Below are 26,917 nucleotides of genomic sequence, written 5' to 3' on the forward strand. Positions count from 1 at the left end.
ACTAGATATCGCGGGTCGCACCTCTCAAATATAGCGTTTCCTCATGAGAGGAAAGTTTCTCTGTAGAAATTTTGAAAGGGCGAGGGTTTTTCGTCTGTTGTACGCCATTTGTGCAAAAAAAACATTTGAGCGTAGCGTCCTAATAAAAGCCACTGTAATATTTCACCGTATTTTTCCGCCACAAGATGCAGAGCTTTGTTGCTGAAGCACCAGCATGCAAAACTCATCAGATCTTAAGTATTTGACGCACTATGTTCCAGTGTGAAGCCAACTTGAAATGAGTTCCGTGAGAATCCCGGGCTCCCTCAAGACAGTCATATGCCTTAGCCTGCTGTGCATCATGGTTGGACTGGCAACTCTGAGGCCGCGGCACGTACCTTCTTACCTACACCTTCCTGGCATTGACATGAATGAAAGTACGCGGCTCTTCGTTTCTGCAAACGTGGAGGCAGGTGCTAAGATATTTGCTCTCTTAAAGCAACTGGAGACGAAGCTTATCGCCCTTGCTGAGGCTAATACTACCAAAGCTCAAGAGGCTACGAAGCTTAGTGCTTCCTCAAGCAAGAGACCCGTTCACAAGTAAGTGACAGCCAAAGGTTCCCACCGAAAGGCCGCTTGTGAGTGAAAACAAGGATGCACTGTTCTCAATACTCGTGTTGTATAACTATTCTCTATTTCATTAGAATATCGTATGCCGTTACAATCTAAAATGTGCAGCTCCTTTAGCTGTTACGTGTACACTTCTCAATAACATCAATTCTGTTTAATAACTGATGTCGAGTGTTAAGATTCAGAGGTGCTCTTATAATTGATGGCGACTTCCAAGCATTGCTTGAAAACAGCATTTTTTGCCCCGATGAATACACGGCTTTAATACCCTAACGAAAATATTATGGCAGTGCATTCCTGCCCCTTCGTGAATAATTCACTTTGCGGTGGTCTTTTTTAATTTTTACTTTTTAATTCCGGCACGGCTGAACATGGTGGGGGTTGCCAACGCCCTGTTTCAAAGGGGGCGCTCCTATCCATCCATCCATCCATCCATCCATTCATCCATCCATCCATCCATCCATCCATCTATGAATACGTCACGGAGGAAAAGCTGCTGAGAAAATCGAATGCCACCAAGCAATACCTCGCGCAAAAAGACCGCGCATTATGCAACGCATTCTTGGCTTAACCAAGCTAAGCCTGGGCATCTTTTTTAACCTCCGCATTGCATTGACATCCTTTTCAAAAACGGATCTTTTTCCTGAACGGGCTCTTTCATAGCGATGAGTGGCGCCCGCTGCTTACAAATCTTTTTGACTTTGACTTTCGCTTGCGAGGACGGGGCTGCTTTTTTATGTCCTATGCTTTTAGAAAGCGACGTATAAATTGCGTATTTAAGCAATAAACCTCAGTTGAGAGTTAGCGCTTATCTGCGTCGTGTCCTTTCCGCCCCTCCTGCAAGTTTTGTGCTATTGTTACATCGTGCAGAGAAATCGGCATAAGTTAGAACATTGGAGGAAGTATTTCAAATATCCAGCTTGACGAAATCTGAGTGTATGTTGCGTCCAATTTTTCCCATCATCCCGGCCTATCTTAGTGTCTTGCTCTTACCTGCCCTATGAGAACGATAACTCTAAGCCACATTGAGCGGTATGGTTGAGCAGATTGCTAAGGTAAATGTTGCGCTGAAGCGAAACAAGCCGGAATTAAAAATATTGGGCTCATATCCTGTCTGTGTGCAACAGAACGCGAAATGTCGCCGTTAACAGTGTGGACTGATAGTACGCATAGTGCCATCGGTGGCGTACCGCGCTTCACACTTGTAGACCTTTGGTCGCAGTAATACTTCATGGAAGATATATTTTCGCTCTTTGCGCACTTTTGCACTCGTGCTACTTACTGAAAAACCAGCCGTGTACTCTGTGCTATGCTTAGACTGGCCAAGTGGAGGAATGCATGTGTGCTGACTAGTGTTTTTAGCTCGTCCCTTAAAAAATATTTTTAGACAGTGCATATACTGTCTATAGATTTTACCCTATGAAGTCTATAGACTGCCTATAGACAGATCCTATAGACTGGTCTTTAGGTGATACAAATTTAGTAGACTTTTGTTTATAGACAGTCTCTAGACAAATGTCTACTGAAAGTCTATAGATCTATAGGAAGTCTACGCACATTGGTCTATAGATAGTCTATAGACGATCTATAGACTTATAGCCACAGATTTCCTATAGAGTTCTATATAGACCATCTATAGACACTTCTCTATAGACGGACTATTGACGACTTATAGACTTATGGCCATAGACTTCCTGTAGATTACTGGCTATAAACAGTTTACAGACAAAATTCTACTGGTCCAGTAGACATATGTCTATAGACTTTCTATAGACATTCCATAGGTGTGTGGCCTGGCAGTGCTATAGACCTTTGTCTGAAGACAGTCTATAGACCTCTGTCTACGAAACCATTGGTGGACAATTATCTATAGACTGTCTATAGACAGACAGTCTACAACCGTTGAAAAAGGTCACCAGACACAGTTCACAGATGACACGACGAGTATACTTACAAATTCAGTTTATTTTCAAGCTATCCAGGCTGGGAATATGAAAAACATGCACCATAAGAATACACCACTGTAAAATAAATGTTGAAATTAACAGTCCGGCTAAGGTCCTCAGAAGCATTCCTGCGGCCTGTTGTCTGCGGTCAATCATCCGGGCATGTTCACCTGCACAGCCCAAAGGAAAAAAAATAATATAAGACGAACTTCAAAAAAAATTTCATTCCATCTCTACACATCTTTACAATCCAAAGCATATCCTCACTAAGCCGCTCTAGAAAGGCAGTCTTGATCTTTCGGTTTGATTTCATGGGGTTCAAAAACCCAAGGTGACACAGGCTAGAGACGCTGTAGTGAAAGGCTGCTGAATAATTTTGGCCACCTGTGCAGAGTACACCGGCCTTTAGCATTTTGCCTCTATTAAAATGCGACCGCATAGGCCGGGATCGAACCTGCATCTTTCTGGTCGCCAGACGAACATGATAACCACTGAGCTGTCACGCCGGCTTCATCATTTCAGCAGATACACATGACAGATTCTAAGTACCTTCATAAAACATTGTAACAAAGACCCATAAATCCTGGAGCACTCTACCCTGAATCCAGCACTGATACTGATTTCTCTCTGTTACAGCCAATACTGATCACTTTATCGCATTTCTTTTACATTATTTGTAGCAGAAGACCTCGAAGAATGGTGCCACATATCCTCATTGACTCGCTACGAGGTGTTGAGAATGCCACCTCCATAAATTACAGATTCAGTGCGCCTTTCACAGGTATCCAAAAAGGAAAATATTGCAGCATTTATTTTGATACCCGCTAATGAACAAGCGCTTTAAAATACCCTGCGTGAAGCCTTGTACGTAAGCCGATATTCAAATGGGCACAAGCTGTGCAAAACCAGCAGGGAGAAGCGAACCAGTTCCCCACAGATTTGTGCCTATAACTTGAAATATAAAGACGGAACAGCACACATCAGCGCACGCTCTTAGAAACAAGCGGGTTACTGCGCTTCTATGCCGCGCTCATTATTCAGAAAACTCATACAGCACATAGTAGCTGCAGCTGCGCCGTTTCAAATGCAGTCGCGAGCCTGAGACAACGTATTACTGTCACAATAAAATAACGTCTGAAATTCACTTAGTTTTCCCTTCAAGTGCAACCCCAACAGCGCAGTAAAGAGGTGTTTCTTGCATAGAGGCAATCTAACCTAACGCTGCTAGAAAAATCAGCGAAAGCATTGAACACGCTCAAAGTAGGGAATATTTCAATGAAACAATTAACGTCTGCACCAATAGTCGCAGCTGTAATAACACAGCGAGGCTTGAATTACATTTGTGGCGCAAACAAGCGGCGAGTTACATCGGCGCTTTCGTAATATAGCAATCCGAAAACCGAAACACACACTTTCGCTCTCGCGAAAATGCTATTCGAGAAATCTGTTCACGCGTGAGTGGGGTTCATGAACGCGCCACTCGGAACGAAATGTAAACCATCTCTTGCCAAGCCGACCTATAATCAGCTTTCAAAATGATGTGCCCGCAGGCCAGCGCGGCGGCCAACGGCTGTGATGAGAGACGCGAACGAATGCATACGGGGAGACGGGATGCAGCTCGTAGGTTCTTCCGAGGTGTTTGTGGACGCCGCACATTCGCGCGCGCAACAAACTTCATTCACCCATTACACTATAACCATTCCTCCAGCACCACTTGACTACAACTTTGACAAACGTCCCGTTCTCCAGACTATAGCGTTACAAAACACATTTGCTGATACGTCGGCGCACACGACGGGCACCGAGCGAGCATCCACACGTAGCAAGCAATGCACACCTCGCCAAGAACAGCACTCGATGGTCCGGACAGCCGATAACACAAAGATTATAAAATAAATGTAATCCACTTCAGAACGCAAGTGTACGTACGTTTTCGGAGGTGCCAAGGAAATTGAGCTCACACTGCGCTAACTCAGAGTTCCATTTCAGCCGTCACTCACAGGCTAAACGACATTTCTGGCCGCGCATCTACCTTGAAACACGAAAAATCCATTCGACAGCTCGCGAGGAATGGCTTACCATCAAGGGTATCGCACAGACTGCCTTTCCGCGCGTTAGTCAACACAGCGGCACAAATATAAGCGGCATTAGTCGAGAACCTGATGGTATCCTACGCTAAGAAACGAACACAAGACGTTTGTCGCTGCGCACATAATCTGTTCCGCACACACAGATTTGCTTAGAGTGGTTTAAGAGAGCAAATGATTAAAATATAATTGTGTAGACTTACCGTAAGCGGACGATCAAGTTGTATTTTGAAGAAAACATAATCCGCGAGAGAACATGCCGACGCTACCGATGCATCCACGCACACATTTGTTCGCATCCCGAATGATTTTCCGCCGTCTCGCGGTTAAACGGGCAAAACGTGAAATAGAAACCCATTTAACGGTTGTATCTTTATAGCTCGCACTCTTGCCGTGTGCAGCTTGACCTGGTATCCAGGCATTTGGTTTATAAGCTTAAATTCTTTACTCTGTGAAAACAGAACCCAAATATAATTGCTTGTCCATACGCGCCGCATCTCCCACCGAATGGTATGTGGTACACTTCTTAAACAATAATTATAATGGTGCATAGCATAACGTCTTTTTTGCGTGTTTTGAAAACTGATATGCGCAACATCAGCGTGTCACCGGTTGCGAAGCAACAGGTGCAGGGGTAGGAACGAAAAAAATACTGGCTTTGGGATTGTTGCGTCGGAGCAATTTTTCACGTGAATACAAACTGCAAAGGTATAAATGGCAGATGTTAATCCCACAGAGGACCATCCTCTTTGAGACCATTCTAAGGCGCTTCTAAGGGATGGGCGCATCCTTGAATTCTCACACCCCTCTTTCTCTCTTATTTTCATGACGTTTTAAAGCGAAATGTAGAACCGCTGATGAAATGTTTCTCATTTCAGCGCGTTGGACAGTAACGATTGAAAGATGAAATCGAATTGTCTCGAGCGATTCCTTTAAGGGAGAGCTATTCGGTCGATGTAGTACAGATTGCGGGCGCCCTTACTTCAAGAATGGCTGCCTTAAGGCAGCCATTCTTGAAGTAAGGGCGCCCGCAAATGCTAACAAGTAAGCAGAGGAAATTTCCTCGGCTTACTTGGTAGCATTAAATCCATAATTGTATTGACAATATATATGTCACGGTATAACGAAAACAAGCTTATGAAAGCTTCTAAAAACAATATACAGGAGGGTGTTGTAATGTGCTCACACAATAATTTGGAGTCACTTTGGCGACTAAAGTGGTGCAAGGCGAAAGCCTTAGTACAGCATTCTGTCAGGAATGTGGTTGTGAATGATGATTCAAGTGCTGCCAGCGAATGACGCGTCCATTGGCTGTCTGCGTGTGTTACTGATGTCTGGTTAACATGTTAAGCTTCGCCTGTAAGAGTGGAACGCGACAGCGTCTTGCAACGCTGCCAGGGAGTCCACAGAACGCCATCGCCAATTCGGCTGTACGCCTTGCTGGACGGTAAATTTATTTTTTGAGGAAAGAAAATGTATCTCTCTCGCATATCTGGGTGGACACCTGCACCTCGCCGTAAGAGAAAGGGGGAAGATGGGAGTGAACGAAGACGCCGTATTAGCTAGACGCGCCTTTGTTCATTCCAAACCATTCAGCTGGCATTACGGAGTGGCTAGCGTGCTCGTATCGCACTCCGGAGACCCTGGTTCGATTCCCCAACTCGACCAATTTCGTTCTCGGTTTTATTGATTTATGCGGTCTAACTAGAAAGGTTAATTAGACTATTTCATATTTATATTATTGTATTTCTATCCATCGTGTTCTGTCATTCACCTGTCAATTGTTGGAACTGTCTAGGATGTTCGACACAACGTATATGAAACGAGCAACGAAGTGCGTGGTGGTGGAGCGAACGCGGTTTCGTACTTATGTTTTTTTATCAGCAGCGTCTTCTTCCGCGGACGCTGTTGTCGCTGCGGCGCGCGTCTTTCTTTTCTTTCTTCTGACCTCTTCATTCTCCTCTATCTTAATTAGGCTAATTGATTAATTAAGCAATTAACTAAACTCAGTCCAACTTAGTTGGAGCATCACTATACGATCCCTTTGATTGGTTGCATGGTTACTAGCCAAAGTACAATTGGCCCCATTTGAAATTCGCGCACTGTGACGTCACGAGCATTTCGACCAATTGAAAAGCGTGACATTTTCTGTCGACAACTCCTGCTTACAACGATGAGGCATTAAAGGCTTCCGCCTTAATACTTCTTAATTTCCATTATAGCGAAGGAGGTGGAGGACTCCCGACATAGTTGCGGTCACCAGACGCAGGTCCCCTCAGCATGCAGTGCAAAAAGAAATTGACATTGCACGGGACTTAGTCGAAAGTCAGTGCACAGAACATTTTTAGATAAAACTAGGATTGTTATAGACTGCTCTATAGACAGTAGACAATCAATAGTGTATAGCCTAGAGAGAATCTATAGACGGCCTGTAGACGAAAGAAGATTGAAGTAGTTATGGAATTTAGTCTACAGAGAGTCTCCAGACCGTCTATAGACGAAAGGAAATTGAAGCACCTATAGACCTTAGTGTATAGACAGTCTATAGAAGAAAGGAAATTGAGGCAACTATAGACCTTAGTCAATAGTGAGTCTAAGACCGTCCATAGACGAAACGAATTTGAGGCCGCTATAGAATTTGTCTACAGACAGTCGATAGTCGGTGTATAGATGAAAGGAAATTGAGGCACCTATAAACCTTAGTCAATAGAGAGTCTATAGACAAAAGAAAAATGAAGCAGCTATTGACTTTCGCTATAGATATTATATAAACTGTCTATAGAGAGAGAGAGAGAGAGAAAAGGACGGAAAGGCAGGGAGGTTAACCAGGCGATGCCCAGTTGGCTACCCTACACTTGGGGAGGGGAACAAAGGGGAAAAAAGGAAAAAGAGCGGCAAAAGAATGAGTCTGTCAAGTGTCCATCGACCACTATGCCACAGGGACAGAGGGCGCGCACAGAAAACTTAGATTATAGGCGGGAATGCAACCCCGAGTCCCTTAGGAAATTCACTAGCGCTTTCACCGCCTTCCGTTGTCTGGAAGGTTGTGTCCAAGGCCCCAGAACGTAAGACTCTGTTAAAGGACGCGAGTCCAAGCGGAGCAGAGAAGCAACTAGGCAACCGCGCTCTCGCTCAAAACGAGGGCAGTCACAGAGGAGGTGGCTGATCGTCTCGTCACAACCACACTGGCCACACGCAGGAGAGTCAGCCATTGAGATGAGATGGGAATAGGCGTTTGTGAACGCCACTCCCAGCCACAGGCGGCACAACAGCGTAGTATCACTGCGGGGGAGGCCGAATGGAATATGATGTTGGAGCAAGAGGTTGAAGTGATGCGAGCGGGGTGTCCAACCTCCAGGGGCAGACCACGACGTTACAGTCAGGTTTCGGGCGAGCAGTTGAAGGTGCCTTGCTGCGTCAGCTCTTGTCAGTGGTATGCGGACAGTGTTGGTTGTCTCGTGAGCCGATCGAGCAGCATCGTCAGCTAAGGCGTTACCAACAATGCCGCTATGGCCTGGTACCCACTGGAAGATGATTTCATGGTCTTGTTCGATTGCCTGGTGATGCAGATATCGTATCTCCGCTATAAGTTGCTCATGGTCGCTATGTCTCAAGGCAGATTGAAGACATTGTAGGGCAGCTTTTGAATCACAGAAAACAGCCCATTTTTGAGGTGATTGTTGTGAGATATACTGTACCGCCGCAAGAAGTGCGGCCAACTCTGCTCCAGTAGAGGTAGTCCGATGCGAAATTTGTTGGTGAATTTGAGTCTGTCGAGCAGGAACGACCACAGCGCAAGCAGAACTAGTAGAGGTTACTGATCCATCCGTATAGACGTGAGTACGGTCCCAATATTCGAAGTGTAGCATGGACAGTGTCAGTTGCTTAATGGCTGGCGTCGATAAATTTGACTTCTTCGCTATCCCCGGAATAGCAAGGCGCACACATGGGAGCCGCGTACACCACAGAGGAGAGGGAGGTAGTGCTGCCGGGGTGAACTGTTGTGGGATCGACGACTGTTGCCTCGTTATCACCTTCGCAAATGCAGAATGTGGTCTCTGCAGTGGCAAGGGCGCAAGGTGATGCTGTGGAATCCTTGAGATATGACGTATGTGCATTCGCAAGCAGTCTAGGACAATATAAGTATAGATCGGGTGGTCTTTGGCGAGTGCAATGCTACCCAGTGTTGATGCGCTCCGAGGGAGACCTAGGCATGTGCGAAGGGCCTGACCCTGCACTGACTGGAGGGCACGCATGTTAGTTTTGCACGTGTTTGAGAGCACAGGTGTACTGTACCGCAAGCATTCCACAAATAGAGCTCTGTACAACTCCAGCATTGACTGGACCGACGAGCCCCATGATTTTCCTCCCAGAAATCGAAGTAAATGAGCGATAGATGTTAGCTTTTTTTTCAGTAGAGTGCAATGCGGGCTCCATGATAAATTGCGGTCGATCAGGGTCCCTAGGAAACGATGAGGTTTGCTGTAAGAAATCACTTGACCGTCGATGCGTACCGGATATGGAGTCATACATTTACGTGTAAATGCCACTAGCGCGCACTTTTCCGGTGAAACGCTGAGACCTTTCTTCTGGAGATAGGAAGAAGTGATCGATGCTGCCCGCTGAAGTCTTGCCCGCACCTGGGGACGCGTCACAGAGGAGGCCCAATTGCAGATATCATCGGCGTACATACACACCTGGACGGTGTTGGGGAGGTTCTTAGGGAGGGCGATGAGAGTCAGATTAAACAATGTAGGGCTAAGGACACCGCCCTGGGGCACGCCACGGTAGGTGTAATGCGCAGGCGTCGGGCCATCATCACATTGGATAAAAAATGATCTTTTGGACAGATAGCTCTCTATCCACGCAAACATCCGACCACCGATGCCCACAGTTTCCAGCGCATCAAGGATGGCCTCATGGGTCACGTTCTCGTAGGCACCTTTTACATCCAGAAAGAGTGCCATTGACAAACGTTTCAAGTGCTTCTGTTGTTGAACCGTGGATACGAGGTCAACGACGTTGTCAGTAGAAGAGCGACCCCGCCTGAAGCCGGCCATAGCGTCGGGGTATATTTTGTAGTGTTCGAGGTACCACTCAAGGCGCGACAAAATAATTTTCTCCATGACCTTTCCTACGCAACTGGCCAAAGCTATTGGCCTATACGATGAGAGCTCGAGTGGAGATTTCGCTGGTTTTAGTAGGGGAAAGGAAAGGTCTATAGGATGGCTATAGAGTCTATAAAAAGTCTAAATAAAGTCTATAGGGCATTTAATAAGGAGTAGCAGCACAGCTTTTACGTGAATTTCTCTAACTAGACTGAAACTGGTGCTTCCACCTCAAGCGCCGGGGCAAATCTGGGGCAACTGCTACTTGCGCGTGAGTAGGCAACGAGGGCACGTTCGCACTCAGCGCATCCGTGGCGGACAGCCTGATGCATACTTGCAGAGCACGTGCTGAGATAGTGTCACGGATAAGTAAATGTGAAAATGTAGCCACTAAATGCATTCCTGCTTTCTAATAGGGCGGTAGATCGTGATCGTCGACATTTGGACGCTAATTTGTGTTGGCATCGCAAATCATGACCGTAAATATCTACAGGCACAATTAGGAAGTTTATACATCTCAGGGTTTTATTTTTCGCTTATTTACTTCTGCTCTATACATATAATATTGCATTATTTTTTCTCACGACTCAGTGTGCCGACCCCTATGTTGAGGGTATGTGTTGCCCTCGTAGGTTTATTCTTGACGCATTTACTCTTACGTTCTCGTTTTTCCCGTTCTATGCAGCATCACGTTGGTGTTCACCATCTGTGTGGATAACTTTGATCTCGGCATGACTGCTGTCAAATCTGCTGTGGCTTTCTCCTCGTCCCCGATACGCATAGTCATCTTTGCAGACAAGAAAAATATTTACAAGGTTAAGAACGCGGTGAGTATGGGCACACACTTTATGTCTTGGCAAATGATCAAGCAATTCTCGGAATTGCTTTACGGCCGTATAAAAAGTAAAATAGATTTAACATGCATTTATTTTTCTGAACTATACGACACTTCCTGGATGTCTAAAAATGGCGTAAAAATGGGTTTCTTCGCCAGTATACATAGACAATGAAAAACCCGGGCTAGAAATGCTGTCGTATACGTACAGGAGCTGTTCATGGGAACAATGCAGACCTGATATTTTCACGCTCGCACAAAGTCTGTATGCGCGCTCTTTCTTTCTACACAAGGCGCCATCTGTCGGCGCTCGTGGACGAGTGGACAGCGGGCCGCGCGCCCGCCATGCGTAAAATGCGAGCAGTGTGGACGTGTTCTTTTTTCAGTCGTTGATGAGCTCAATCATCTAACGTACATGGCTCTATGTGTACATCGCAACTGATATTTTTCCTCTGGCAGACATTGTACGGTTATCTGATGACATTGTTACTGCTTAAGGCGACATTAGAGCGTAGTCGACCAGGTAGGTTACGGACTTGAAGCCGGTATTTACAAAATATTTCTGCGCTTCTGAGTAGTTTCTTGCTCTCTGTGTGTGCGGCAGTAAGTGATTACAACTGTAAGCAGCAGGATGTAAAGTCTTTATCTAAAGTATACAACTCAATGGTCTACCTTCTGAGCCCTGTCGTGCGGCCCCTCTTGAATACTTAAATTAAGTCCTCAATCCTCCGAAGCTTAGAGCTATCGATGTGCTAGAGAGCTCCTCCACGCGGCTTGGAAGCTCACCCCCGGTCTATATATTTTTGGGAAAGACTGTAATTCACACATGGGTGTAGCGATGAGCAAGAGCTAACCGGATTGAGGAGTTCACTGAGGGATGTTCAGCAAACACGTGTGTTTTCGGTTCTCAGTACTTTCTATTCGACATCCATGCACTGAGCTTCGAATAAAATACAGCGTGTGCACGGGAATATAACAGAACCGCTACCTGGTCAAGCTAGTATTTCGGTTTATCAGGGGGACAAGCGGGGTAAAAGGCTCTTTTTGCGGTAGGTATGTGCTTGAGCCTTAGGAAAATACGCAATATTTTATTCCCTTGCATGACACTTGTCCAAACGGCTACCTGGAGCTGTCAATATGCCGAGATCTTCCGAACACCACAGACGTGACTTCAGAGCACAGAATTAATAAAAGCTGGTTTCTCTGCTAATATTTATGCACATTTTCACAAATGAAGTTAAACTGCATTGTTATGCTCCAGTTAGCATAAAGCACGACATACCTTTTCTCATATCCACTGACTAAGCTAAGCTCACAACCGTAATTTGTTGGTGCGAGTGTCGCAAACCCAGGCAGGAGACAGGAGACCCATACTTGCGGTATGTGCTTTACTTGCCTGTGTGAAGCTTGTACCGGTGCTGTGCGATGAGGTGGCGTGCTTGTTGACTAGTTTGCACGGAATCTTCGGCAAACTGCTCAGCGTGGCCCGAGAGATGGTTCTAAGTTTAGCAAGGCGACACTGCGTCTAGCTTCGCCTCAACCTCTCTGCTGTATAGGAGGCGAAGCATGGCATGACACAACCACCCACAACTTCACGCAACAGAACCTCCCTCCCCCCCAAGTGCTTCCACGGCGACATCTGAGAAGGCATCACAGAATGGTTGAAAAACTAGGAGAGAGTTGCCGCCTTCAAAGAGTGGGTCGACGCTGACTAGCTCAGGAACGTCTTCATAAGAATTGATCACAGCGCTCGGAAGCGGCTCGAAAGCTGTCGAGCGCAGCTCGCGTTTTGGTGTTCGTACTGGCGTCGTCTCCTGGAAACCTGCGGTAGCCCATACCTTCGCGAACGGACAGAACGTGGTCTGGAATGTCGCATTCAGCTCCCAAACGAGAATATCGCAGCGTGCGCCCAGGACACGACACGCCTCTTGAAGCGCGTGAACCGTGCAATGTACGAAGGAAAAAGCTGCTCGACTTCATGCGTGGCGTCATTGTGCAGCTTTTTACTGGACTTTTCCGAAGTTCCCCAAAAACTGTCGCCGAGATTCTTACGGATTTTTCCACCATTGAGACTGTGCTTCTGGAAAAGAGCGTCCCAGTACGATCCTACTGTGGCTGGCGCCGGCGTTCCCCGCGCGTTACCATTGCGCAGCACCGATGCCGCTGTACGCTTTACTCGGAGACATCAACCCCTCGATAGTGTGCGACTAACTCCGGCTGCTATACGGCGCGCCTGTCGCGACTGCCAGCTCCATTGAGAGGGTCATCCGAGCGAAGGTCCAGCAAGCCCTCTGGCCGCCCTTGCCCACTGATGAACTACGTCCATCCCCTGCTCTTGTTGCGCCAGCATGTCCTCATACCAGTACACCAGAGCCCTGATAAAAAGGAGGCTAAAAAAGGGGTTGTTAACCTCAGAAGCTGCAAAGTCGTGTCTTCAACTGAGAAGTCTGCCTCTTCAGCAATGCGCCGCGACCAATCCAGATGCTTCAAATTTCAGCGGACACTGTCACCCTGCCTCGTCGAACAAATGGTCTCTTTACTGTCGAGTGGGATGCACTTCCAGACTATGAGGCCATTACTAAAACTGATATTTGATTACAGTTGGCGCAGTCGTCTGCGTGTTCCGCAGTCTGAACAACTTCAGAACGGCCAGTCACATGTAAAATCTTCGTCATAAATATACAGCCGGCGGAGTTTTCTTCCAAGCCGTGCAGAGGGGCTTTTAAGCATATTTAACAGTGCTAAGGTTGGTATCGTTGAGGACTTAAGTTCCTCCCGCCTTCGTGAGATTAGTGTCCCTAAGGATGTAAGAGGAGCTGTGTTGCAGGGCCCAAAAACATACCGTTCAAGCTGTATACTTTCCACAAAGGCTGTACTTTCTACCAGGTTTATGCACTTGCATCGGGATCTTTCTCGCGGCACTTCCGTAGCATTTGCCGAACGCATGTCTGAAGTTTCGCAGTGTTTCTACTCTGAAACGCTGCAGATTTCTCTGTTGCTCGGGAGTCTCATAGTCACCTTCGCGGTGCCAACCATCAAAAGAAACAGCTGCGCGTACTGTTGCTCGAGTTCAGAGAGTGTTTCGCCCCCTCGTCGAAAGTGCGACGAACAACCACTGCCAAGCACCGCATCATGACATTCAGCGACGTACACCCCATCATCAACACACGTAACGCGTCTCGTCGAGAGAGCGTGACGTCTTCAGTCTCAGGCTAAAGAGATTTTCGAAGAGACAGTTATCCAGCCTTCCAACAGCACATGGTCCTCTCCAGTCGTTCTCATTAAAAAGGAGAAGGCTTGTTACATTTTTGAGTCAAATACCGGAACCTGAACGTTGTGAACAGGAAGTAAGCTTTGCAGTTACCATATATTCGCGACTCTCTAAAGCCTCCTGCGTGCTCGGTATTTTTCGTCGATCTACCTACAAAGTGGCTACTTGTAGAATGAGTTCAATGAACGGAACGTGAGAAGACAGCCTTTATGAATTGAAAAGTTCTACTTTTGGGCCTTTCCTCCACGCCTGCCACATTTCACCGCATGATGCATGTTACGTGTCCGCCGCCGCCGTGCCTCTGTGGTTATGCTGCCCGGCTGCTGACCCGAAAGACGCGGGTTCGATCCCGGCAGCGGCGGTTGAATTTCTTTGAGGGAGAAATTCTAGAGGCCCGTGTACTGTGCGATGTCAGTGCACGTTAAAGAACCCCAGGTGGTCGAAATTTCCGGAGCCCTCCACTACGGCGTCTCTCATAGCCTTAGTCGCTTTGGGACGTTAAACCCCATAAACCAAACCAAGCCATGTTACGCGTCCGACAGCTGTATCAAAGAGTAGAAAGGAACCAGGCACAACGACGCTTCCTGTCCCATGCTTAAGGAACAGCGACCATTCGCAAACAACGCTCCGCTTTTAACTGTTCGGCGGCACATGCGCACTTCGCAGTGTCTTGTGAGCGGCGCGAACAGACACCAGAGTAGACACTGCCTTCGCCGGTTTTAAGTGGCAGCGTTACCTAGTATAAATACGTGGCTGCTTTGACAGACATTTAGTGATAAATTTGACCGCCGCCTGGCAATGTGTTTATGAGCTTCACGAAATTGTAACCGACGGCTGATAGCTAGCGTTTCAGGCGCCTTCTCCTTAGGGTCCTGTCCTTCGCGCAGTTTTAATTGTGAAGATATCTTGTCGCGACCATAAAAAACTTTCGATGCCGAGACGTGTCATGCCGCACAGGTTTTCCATGAGCCATCGAATTTCCGCTCAGCTCACTCTATGGCCATCATGTCTGATGCGCTCTGCTTAGAAAGAAAAGCGCTGTCACCATTGAATTCACGCTAACTACTATCGAGTCCTACACAGCACCATGTGTTCGCCTTCTTGTTTACGCCTCGTCTTACAGGCGATAGGTAAGTCGACCCTCTAAACTTGCGCTGGAAATCGTTTTAGCTTTTCCCGCACGTCTTCATGCCATCACACAAGATACCTGGCGCCGGAAGCAATAAATCCGAAGATTTCTTAGTATTAAAAGCTACAAGCCTCTTCACTTTCTACTGGCCGCAATTTCGCTAATCACTGATTGATTTCTTTTTTCACCCGAATTACGGCTCGTATAGCCAGGAATGCGCATTTATTGCTCCCGCTCCGAACGCGTGTCTAATGCATACTTCAGAAAATGCCTTCACAGGCCAGGAAGGGTAAACATGATAGCGGAATATCTGTTTGGCACTGCGCTTGATGTGGCGAAAGAAAGTGTTCGCTCAGTGACAGTGACACTAGTTGGGCAGTTAAGCGAGAAAAACACTTCATTATCTGCATTTGTTTTGCGCAGATCGTGACAACATTTAGATCACTCTTTACTTTTTTGTTTGTGTAAATTGAATTGCCTCTCCAACATGTCAGATCAGCTGGCCCAAAGCTTCCCCTTTAATTACCTTATTCCCTGGATAGTGTATTTTTGATCAACATCAAATTTGCTGCTCTCTCCGCTAGAACTGCTTCCGGGATCGAGTGCTTTCTTATGTCTTTAACGCGGCTGCCTTCGTTCGACGTGTTGAACCGCTGCTGTTTAATGTGGCGATTAGGGCGCAAAGCGTCGCTTACTGATTTCGATCTTCTACTCCGTAATAACGCTAGCCCACTTGTATCGCCCTTAGAGAGGCGTTTCGTCTCCTTCTAGCCTTCATATGCATCTGAAAAGTGTAGTTGTTGGAGACGTGGCTGTCTTTATCTGTCTCTCAACCTAGCCGGCTCAATCACACGGGTGTGCAGGCAGCCATAATACTACCAATCGGAAGCGTGAAATGAATTATTTAAAGGAAGGGAAGACGAGGGTATTCGGTGCGCAGTTCGTGAGGCTGCCATTTAGAAAACACTGCGTGAGGGGATGCGGCTCTGGAAAAGTAGTTTAGAGCATCCGAAAATGAAGGTCATTAGAAGAATGCCTGTTTGCCATCATGCTGGCTTAAAGCATTCCTTGTTCAGCAGTTGCATACATTGTGCATAGCAGGGCTGTCGTTTAAACATAATTTGCCGCACGCTACCTCGGACATCAATGCAATGGGGATTTTTTCTTCAGTCCATTTTGCCAGGCTTCCTAGTAGAACTCAGGACGTACATGTCGCGTAGATTAATGTATTCTGCCCTCGACACAGAACTTGACTAGTCTATGAGAGCTTTGTCTGGAGAGGCCTATTGCCATACGATGTGTGCAGCTGTCCAACGGAAATCGAAGGAAATAAGGTCGTTGAAAAACAAACACTTGTTATGCATCGCTCAGCTGATCCTTTGGTATCTGGATCCTTGGATGCTGGGATTTAAAATAATAATGATGATCGCGTTCGGGTGCTGTTACTTCTCCCGGTTGTGTTTATTTTCATTCACTGGCAAGATTTTTTTTTCAGGTCTATCCGCTGTGCTGACTGCCTTTTTTTTCTTCTATGTGCGCCTTCGTGGCAAATTTTGATCCTTCTTCACATGCGACAAGTGCTCATCGTGGCCACTCAGCGTCCTTAAAAGGGTTCGTGTTGATGTGCTGCCAACGGCTTTCCCAAAAGGAGACGAGAGAAAATGGAGCACCATGTTTCGGCCGTGCACTACGCAGAGGCTTTTCGTACCGGTAAGTGGCCTACATTGCTAGCCTCCATTTATATTGGGGAACTATTTGTTCCATGATATTTATCGTTGCTCAGGCTGTCCGTGAAGGCTGGCCAGTGCGATCATCTCTTCAGAACATAGCAGCATTCCTCGTAAAATGCGCCTAAATTTTGCAGCTTGTTGAAGAATATTAAGAGGACACTCATTACGAACTGCCCAAAGATAGCACTAAGATATAACAAACCACTGTGAACATGTGAACTATGAAGGAACAACGAAGTGGGGACGCCAAACAAGAAGGTCAGCATCTGCATTCTGGGGCACCAAGCTCTGGCCGACTCACGTCTGTAAATGCAACTTGTATTAGTGGGGAGCAGGTGTTGAGTTGCTCACCATGGAACCCGTGACATCTTTTGAGCCGGACTCGCTGGAGTGCCCTCGTTTCCAGTGAAAATACCTCAGGACAGAGACACGCATCAACAGGAGCAGCACTGCCCACTTGGCAGCTCTATCACTAGGCGCGGACTTATCGGGAATTAGCAGAGAGTGGGCAATTACAACCGCTGGGATAACACAGTTCAGTTGGCCAACGCTGTTTCCTTTTTGATCGGTGCCGAGCTAATAAGATTTGCAAACCATGAACCGTCCTTAACGAGTTGGTACCGGAACGGCTTCGGGAATTCCGTTCCAAAAGGGAAAAGCACTCAGCTGACCTTTCTCCAGAGTGCGGAAGTGCCTTTTGACGCGTGCGTGACTTACACAGGGGAGGTGCTGAAGCTATGTAAGGTGTTGAATCCACGGATCTCCACAGAGAGAATTGGCCATCTAAAGGGCATCGCGGAAAAGATACACATCCTTCTTAAGTTGGACTCTGCCACGAAAGTCATCAAGCGCTGCCGAACATTTCAGGCACTTAAGCAGCGTCGCATTACTCTCACGCTCGGCCGATTGCTTGACGTCACCGAAGTCATAAGCATGGATTCGTATGAGCCTGTGAATCCTGTGAAAGTTCCTGATGTCATTAGTCACATAGTCTGCGATTAACTTCCACGGCAGCAATACCTAATGCGACGCAGTGAAGTTTCGTTTTAGAGACCATCTGTTTAAGAATAATATTTTTAAAATAATTTCTTCACGTTCAGGAATTCAGGCTAATTTAAGCAAGAAGCCATGCCTGAGGGATTTCGCATCAAGAGGGCAGTAAGGTATACATTTTTTTTTCGTGTCTTGAGCAACATTCACTCCGTTCACCCATGAATATCCACATGTTCTTCTGTACACAAAAATTTTATACGTTGTGTTTAGAGAGGTATTGACAGAGGTGGAAACATTCTGCCCGGACTATTCTGACATGTACAAGTCAGGCTTCCTAAGATTTTCTCGTCCTTTTGTTCTTCTCTTATACGCTGACTGAACATAAGCTTTCAAATCAATGACACTCAGTACTGAGATTATAATCAAGCGAAGGTCATCCATGCTGAGCAACATTTAACCTTAGAATGAGATCTGTTGATCACGTGATAAGGAGCGCACTAACCCTCGTATGAGAAAGGCCATATTATGAGCTCCAGCCCAAATTACGAAGCGTCACACCGCATGACGGTAGGTGTCCGACCTTACTTCGCATTTGGGCGCGTTTAGAACCTACATGCTGAAAATGTAAGCAGATTTGTGGTGGAGCTTAAATTCTTTGAGTAAAAGAACAATGTTTGCGATCCCCATGATCTAATGGACGGCAAGATACGTAGTAACTAATGTCGGTTCTGCAGTCACTCCTTCCAGATGTTGATGCTGTGATGTACGCGGACACTGATACGATATTTATGCATCGTGTTGAAGATGTGTGGAGGCTTTTCTATGCCATGGATGAACTGAAGCTTGCAGCCATTGCACCTGAAACCGAGGATCCTGCTCTCAACAGATACTTCTCTAATTCACGTCATCCATTTGTCGAACCTGTTGGTAAGTTATGCTGCAGAGATGACAGGGTCCGAAAAAAAATGCTTTCTTTCAGTTTCAAGTCTTCAAATGTGTTCTTAATATCTTCCTCTTAAAGTTATTTGAAGATCAATCCATTAATATGTTAACATGACGGTTACCACTGCTTAATGCAAGATTCAGCGAAAGGTGCAAGTGTATTTATACTGCCGCGAATCTTTGTACTGTTTGTTTTATTCGGCCTTGTCGTCGTTGGTGCGGCGTTTCGGTGTGGCGTGGTCGTTGGAGGATTTTCGTCAATTCATGGCAAGGAGTTTGACCTCCACAAGTGGCTTTCTTTACTTTTCTCTGCGGGTACGTCGGGACCTTCCGTTAGCAGCCGCTGCGTAGCTGCCGCCCCTCGACGCAAAACGTAAGTTGGTCGGTGACGTTGAGCGGGTTCGCCGGACGCGTAATCCTCTCGGCGCAGATACTCCACGATTACCAGTGGTCGTTAGCCGGGAGAGGGTTGTGGAGCATTAATTGAGAAGCCATGCAAGCCCATTATTCTTTAAAGGTAAAGGCAAGCAATATGGCCGAGTTCGGCGCAATGGAAGCAGAGTGGGAGGCGCTGATACCGGTTTCTCCATAGGTCTGCTTTTCTTGGCTTAGCTTGCCGCATACGTGGGCCGGCGGGCGACTGATGCTCTGAAGCGGGGCAGAGGGCTCTTGCGTAGACTCCGGGGCTAAATTGGCTGCGCACTATGGCTGCATAGGTCATGACATGGGGTTCTATGGTCGTTGGAGTCAGGATGTCAAGTTCAGGTTTCGCTGATTTCCTTGCCATTCCGATGAGAGTCGGAGCTTGCGTCTGTAGGAGGATGCAGCAGTCATCTTTGCTTCTCGCAGACATTATCAGGGACGATGTCCTTTAGGCTGTCACTGGTGGTCGTTGAGGTGGCCTCGTGGCTTAAGGTAGTGTCCGGTCGTAGTGCCGAGCCCGAATGTCGAGGGTCTTCTCGACTGTAGACGCTTTAGATGCGAACTCAGCAAAAGGTCCCTGGTTGGTTTGGCACCAATCCGGTGAAAAATTGTGCTCTGGCACCCCGCACCTTAAAGCGCACCTTCTCTCTAATGTGAGAGTTTACGAGTCGGAATAAACGACACATCTCCTCGACGTACGCAAGGAGGCTCTCATTTGGCAGTTCTCAGAGGGCCAGTGTTTCCACTGTCGGTGTTTATAGTACACAGTCCGTCTTATTTGTTTCTAGTCTCCTTATTTCCTTTAAGGCATCGGGTCGATCCTTCTTTGTGAGGGATGCAATGCCGCGAATATTTATACAGTTTGTTTATTTTTTGAAGCTGCCGACACGTTGCCTTACCGGTTTCTTGGTGACTTGTAATGCCACCTGGTATAGGGTTGCAAAGGAGAAAGCGTCGGAGATGCACCGACGGCTCTTGTGCACTGCGCGTTGTGTCAAATGCGGTCGCTCGGTGCAGTCGGCGTTCCTCCTATGTCACTTGATACTTCATCGTAACGAAACTTTCGCGTGGTTTTGCAAATTTGAATAACTCAGCACTAGCTAATTCGGTGCACCAAGTTCAACCGCTGCAACACCTTTGTTGCTTGGAGCCCCCAAATACAATCCCTGCAATGTGGGCGGCGTTTGGGAATTGAGAAATTTTCCAGTACCAAGAAATTCGCTATATAGATGTTCGCTGCATCACGTTTCAATGTGTTAAGCTTGGAAGGTCTGACTGGGTCTGAAATAGAAGTTTAACAAATTGCCACGCCAATTATATCGTTTAAAAGAACTCGTGGCCGCTGCTGAAAACTGGTCAAACGAAAAGACAAAGTAGCAGGAAACCACTAGCAGGTAAATTGGAGCTGTGCTGAGTGGTGGCACGACCATGACCACCACCGAACCGCTGTTGCCGCGTAGTTGAATCTGGGATTTAGCAGGCATCTAGTCGAGTTTCCCCACTACACTGATCAAATTTCGGTGAGCACGCGTTACTATCGGCTATAATCCAGAGGTGCAAACTAGCGTCGTGCTCGTTGTCATGTTTTTCCTGCCTTTCTGCTTGAGCTATCTTATGTTCTCTCTCACCCCCAACCGCAGACCGTTCTGCCGCCAACCGGTAAATATTTGCGAGCTGGTAAGGCTCTAAGAACCCCTCCTCAGGCCTCCGTGATTCGCAGTGCCATTCTTGCGCAGCGCCATTCTTTCGCAATGTAGGCGACGGCGTTTTTGTGACGTCGGCTTACCAGAATGCGCTGCATTTTACCTGCGGCCATGTCGTAAAGCACTGCTGAGGCGCACACACTGAGTCATACGCTTTCATTTTCTTCTTTTAAAGCAACATAAAGCTTTCCAGCTCAAGATAACGCCGTGGTCTAGAATGATCTGGAGCTCCTCGCCACTCTTTTTAGCCCACGTACAAAAGGTTAATTAACGTTCTAGTTAAAGTAGTTTATTGACAGGTTTTAGAACATAAAGGGTTCTCGGCAGTTTATACCATAAGGTAGAACTCCGGAGAATTCTTCGTGGTCAGCCTAGACATAATTGCGTTGGCATTATTGTTTCAGAAAACATTCCGTTCATTAGCAAATTACACATTTGTTTGTCACTAATTGATATCGATTAGTCATTTCCATTAATTAGGGTTATTGATTGCAATCGCTTGGTTTATATTTTTATTAATCAACTTAATTAATTACATTTACTCTGATTACACCCATTTTCACGTCAATCCCGCAATTTGGTTTTCGAATTTCGCGCCACTGCTGGTTTCTAGTCCCCGTACTCTATCTTCGTCCAGGCTAGAAGACCGTCCAACGAATTTTGCTTCTGATTAATTAACTAATTCATCTATGCCAAACTTTTTCCATTATCACTGATCAAAGGTATTTCGATTCATTTCAAACTTTATCTTGACTCACTTGCCTATCTTCTGCTATTTTGCCCTTCACAGCTGTTTTTGCGTCCACTGATTATATGCACGTCCGCACTATTTCGAAGGTTTTTCGAGGTATGTTGGCTCTAATTAATAAGGATATTCATCCTACTGACATCAAAATGTTTGCGCATCATCCTCACATCATACTATATAGATTGCAACCATTCGCTTGACCCTACCTCTTCGGCAGTCCGGTTTTGGTGACACGCCTCATCGACCTAGCGTAGTAATGCTTTCGCAATATTAAACCAGAGACGAGCCGCCGCCGTGGCTTAGTGGTTATGGCGCACGGCAGCTGACCCGAAAGACGCGGGCTCGATTCCGGCCGCGGCGGTCGAGTTTTGATGGAGGCGAAATTCTAGAGGCCCATGTACTGTGCGATGTCAGTGCGCGGTAATGAACCCCATTTTCTCGATATTTTTGGAGGCTTTCACTACGGCGTCCCTCATAGCCTTAGTTGCTTTGAGTGGTTAAAGCCCAATAAACGAGACCTAAACGAGAGACGAAGAGAAAATGTTCTGCTGCCGTTTCAAAGCGCCCGGCCTGAAAGCGGAGTGGTAGGCGCTGGATGGGCGCTTTGGGGGTTCTCAAAGCCGACCACATTGACGAAGGTAATTCCGGAAAAATTTGCGATTAGCAAATCCAAGTCCGGTAAGTACGACCCAGGGATGGTTAGGTTATCATAGCACCCCAAAAGAAATGAAGCTGGAAAAGTTTGCCATTAAATCATACTCTTTTCTTCCTGATTATTTTTCTCCTACAGCTTTGTCGCTGGGCCATATTTTGTGTGCTGTTGTGACGCGTGCGGTTTTGTCCTTTGCTGTTCTCTACTGTTATCATAGAGCATTATCACCGAATCTCCGCAACGCATGCTCCTCATGGAGAGCTTTGTGACAAAGTACATTTTCTGGTTTCTCTCCGGAAGTAAACGATGCAGCCGCAAACAGCCACTGTAAGTACGCGAACTGCTAAAGGAGCCGTAGTTTCTACACATACGTTCATGTTATGCACATTCTGCTGGCCCCGATAAAGCATGGAACTATTTCCCCTCCGTCACCATAAGGGAATCACTTGAATAATGGTAGAAAGCAAGGATGAAAGAAAGAAACGATCGCATGGAGATGTGTTCGAATGACTGGGCCTGCGATATCGTAGCAGTGCAGCTGATTCACAGTGTACAGCTGCGGTTAAAATAAAAACAATCAACTGTGAGGACTTTCCGCTCAACGCTGCATGCCGCCACTACTAAAGGGGGGGGGGGGGGGGAACGTGGGACAAAATTAGACTCTGCCATCTGAAAAAAAAAGTAAGAGAGCAGGAAGCAAGAAAAAAGAAAAATGGCTGGTGGTTGGAAAAACAGGGAGCGAGTATACATTAGGAAACTTAAAGGGGTAAGATGGGCATATAGTTTGAGCAGGTTGAACGAAGATCAGTGGGAGAGTCACCCTTTTCTCTTACTTGCCTTGTTAATTGGATGCTGCCCTTTGCATTCGGCGCAGGTGTGAACGCCGGTTTCATGCTGATGAACCTGACGCGCATGCGCGCATTCCAGTTCGAACGCTACGTGCTGAAGATTGAACGAGAGTTCGGGCGGAAGTTGATGTATGCAGACCAGGACATCCTGAACGTATTCTTTGCGCGCAATGCAGAGCGCCTTTTCCCACTGACGTGCCGTTCGAACTTCCGCTACGAGCACTGTGAGAGGAAGCCTGCCTGCTATGACAGGCCTGTAGCTCTGGTCCATGGCTCAAGGATGGTATTCAAGTGGAACCTGGACACCGCATTTGTAAAACTCCAGACCTCCATGAATCAGGTGAGCGAGAGAAAGCAAAACAATTAACTATGCTTGTCACTACGTAGCAATGGATATTTTTGACAGCAGCCTGGCCGTAGCGTCTCGCCCAGTGGCGTAGCCAGAAATATTTTTCTGGGTGTGTTATACGCCGCCGGTAAAAATAAAAAAAATAAAAAAGGGAGCCTGCCCCCAAAAGAATATCTTCATTTCCCTGCTTTACTAAAGCCGAAGGTTAGATGTTTCGTTCCCTCTAATATCTACATAAAAATACGAGTCACGCAGGATTCCGAGGACTTGATTCGCAGGACTTCATTCCTGAAGAACATTTGTTTTCTTACAAAAGAAAAGCATCGTGCGAAAATTCGCGGCTATTTACAATTTTTACGCATACTGTACAGCAACAAATAAGCTTTTCCTCCACAACGAAGTCAGCAACTGCGATGGAATGGCAGTTGTCAAAACTTCTACCCCATGCGTACACACCTGTGCAAGAACGCAGAGGTGCTTTAAAAGAAAAGCAAAACTTTTTATTTTCGCGATATTTGATCATCATTTCAGGGTAATGCAAAGATAAAAACTAGGCTGCCGTGAAAGTGTGCGTTTAATCGCGTGAAATGTGCCTACAGTTAAAAGAAACACCATATGTCATTCACTGCCGAATGAGAGTGACGGTTTCTACCATAACTTCCACTTGATATTGGAGCACCGGTGTTGGTGGCGGAAAACACTTAAGGAGGTTATGCAAGAGCCGGCCAGAGGGTACCAGCCCTTACAAGGACTAGGAGGAGGTCCCTAATTCGGGACACCAGTGGTTCGTCCGCCCCATGACTCGTCCAACCGAGGCCCGTTGGGCCTGCAGTTCAGAGCAGCCGAGCAGGGTTGCCTCTCAGCCCTCTCAGTTTCGGTCGGATGCAACAACGTACTTACATCTATCTTTTCAAGAATAAAACGAAACACTTCTTATTTTTTTTTACATTTTAGTAAATTGACGCAGTGTGTATATACCATGGGCGAAAGAAATGCCGGAAGGAGGGTGCAGAGGAGAGAATACAGTTCTCTAAAATCTGGGCGGGTATTCTGACACCAACCCCCCCCCCCCCCCCCCCCCAACCCAGCTAAACTCCTGCTCTCGCTTAACATGGCTGCGCGCAAAGAAAGCTTACTGTAATAGGCTTCAAGACAACACCTTTATGTTGTAAGCAGTTTTCAGTCATCAAAGCGACACAAACGGCAAGTTGTAGACAAAGCTTGGTTTCTGGCTGAAGTCTTCCTGAAGTTTTAGTCGCTTTTTCATTTGAGGTGCTCTTTTTATTCGCAGCAGAACGCCGCCCTGTACATTTCATATCCGTTTCGTGACTTCATTGCCCTTACACATTCTTGTAGTTTGAGTTTCTTTATTTCTACCTCAGCCAGAAAGTTCATTTATTTAACAATACTCTCAACCCTCGTGCGCGGGTCCTTACAGAGAGGGTATAAAAATTTCATAGAAAAACAGCACTATTCACAAGCATTGAATACATCAGCATGAAACGGTACATCATTCAGTCAAGCATCAAATGGCACTTTCATTCTGACACCAAACCATTTTATGATGTAACAAAGTTACATCGTAAAAACATACGAGAAAAAAACGCTGTACAGCAAACTGTGATAAGGAAGGCGAGAAAAAAGCCACGGTTTTGTGGCTTGACAGGCCCCATCTCCCATAGAAACAAAACATCTACGTCGGCAGCGGCAGCAGGGAAAAGAGTATCATCAACAGCAAAACATCACCAAGCAGAAAACACCAACAGAACATTATGTAGTGGCTGAAAATAAATGAAAAGGAAACAAACAGGACATATGATTGCAATATGATACATTCAAAGAAAAACATCATTCGCAGTTGCCTGAAGCAATGACAGCGAACAACTCTTTATTTTTTTTGTAATGCACGAAGTTTTTCTGCAGTGAGGTGCAGTTTATTTAGTGCTTGTGGAATACTGAAAGAAATCATCTGCATGCCGTAATTTGTGCGAAGTGTCGGTACGAACCAAATTTCTGGATATCGAGTAGGACGAGACGAAGTGTTTTTTCTTAATTTTGCTATTTTATGCAGGGTTTTGCACCTTTTATGCGCAAAACCCTGTATATTATGAGTAATCTGTATATTATGAACGAAGAACATAGACGCCGCCCTGGTGGGTTTTCATTATCCGGAATTGTTTTCTAGGAAACACAGGAGCAGTCCAGACTTCTAAAACGATCTCTAGGAATGAATGTGCTCCTGTAAGCAACTGCCTTATCAGCGTGTCGCAGGTCTCAACTTTCTCAGGAGAACAAAGGATCTGACGCTAAACATTTTCAATTTGGACGTTTTGTTTACGGCTTTACGTACCCGCCTCTCGTAAGCACTACAGCCGTTCTGGTTCCCAAAGCAGTGAAAAACGCCGGTACTTTCTCACGGATAAAAAGAACTGCTAACCATGTAAGCTTTTTGATGAAACTGAAGTGCACGGGAGCATGTGGCTGCAAGAAGCGCAGTGGCCAAAGCCATAACGCTGAACGGGAAAAATTCACCGGTATTTATTTCTTCCCAGCTTTTCAGACTATTCGTACAAATGCAGTCAAATAGCTTTGAATTAAGCTTTACAGAGCTTGAGGTATTTAGGAATGATTATTGGTCACGTTCTGTGCTGGCAAACCCAAATATGAGAGTTGTGCTGTATAGCGTGTTGAAAACTGCGCTATTTGAGAGAAAAATTCCACAAATTGCCAAAGAACCTGAAACAAATTACAAACATTTATTCATTCGCGCAGTTTTGGAGCAAGCATCCTCTTTTCAGTGCCCTAACCAAGGTTGCTTAGGCGAAATAAAAAATAATCAGAGCTCCGCAGCGCGTTCCCTCTTTCGCGTCATGGGATAACCTATTCTGTTTCAGGCCTGCACAAAGGTTCTGATTCGGAGCTGTGGGAAACACTTGGAGAAGAACAACTGTAACTGTTTTCTCAAATTTCTTGGAATCAAATAAACATCTATAAAAAACTTATATTCACCGTCCTGTAAAAGGCAGTCAGCGCGTGATCCATAGTGTCCCAACATAGCTTTATAAAAGATGTCTAGATTGTTTCGAAAACTGTTTCGGACCTGTTTGTATTTTGTGGAATGCGCTTCCGGACTAGTCTGTGGTATAGCAGCAGGTAAGGGTTTTAGCGTTTTGTTTTTAGGAATTGCACCGTAGACACTTCGAGAACCAGGCAATTATTATTACTTTGTGATTTCTCATACTGAGATTAGCGCTTTCAGACTGGCTGTTATACGTTGTCGTTTCTGCCTTTCCGTTTTCATCACGCTTTATGAAGGTATATTTCCGGAGCCTGACATTTATTTGTTTCCTATAATTAACTTCAACTCATAGCAGCAGTATTCTTAAGTAAGCCTAAAGAACTAACTGATTAACGGCGACATTCAGCAAATGTAGCGGGAACTGTTAGTCGCGATAGAATCGGAGTTTGTTCGGATGACATGTGATAATATTCCAGAGGCGAAGCGAAGTAACATTCATATGTCTATGCAGCAGTTAATGCACGC

General features: G+C 46.1%; 1 protein-coding gene across 1 annotated transcript in view; it reads left to right on the top strand.

The window, feature by feature from the left end:
- Positions 1–277: 277 nt before the first annotated feature.
- The window catches only part of LOC149328508 (glucoside xylosyltransferase 1-like), a 36,485-nt gene continuing 9,845 nt past the window's right edge, over positions 278–26,917 (top strand). The window contains exons 1-6 of the mRNA XM_089559004.1: positions 278–579; positions 1,273–1,278; positions 10,436–10,577; positions 16,564–16,695; positions 18,443–18,635; positions 23,051–23,364. Of these exons, the coding sequence (XP_089415130.1) occupies positions 278–579; positions 1,273–1,278; positions 10,436–10,577; positions 16,564–16,695; positions 18,443–18,635; positions 23,051–23,364 (1,089 nt within the window). The remainder of the gene's footprint in view (positions 580–1,272; positions 1,279–10,435; positions 10,578–16,563; positions 16,696–18,442; positions 18,636–23,050; positions 23,365–26,917) is intronic.

Source organism: Amblyomma mixtum, chromosome 9 (genome assembly GCF_055824585.1).
Source record: "Amblyomma mixtum isolate Tamu chromosome 9, ASM5582458v1, whole genome shotgun sequence".
NCBI lineage: Eukaryota > Metazoa > Arthropoda > Arachnida > Ixodida > Ixodidae > Amblyomma > Amblyomma mixtum.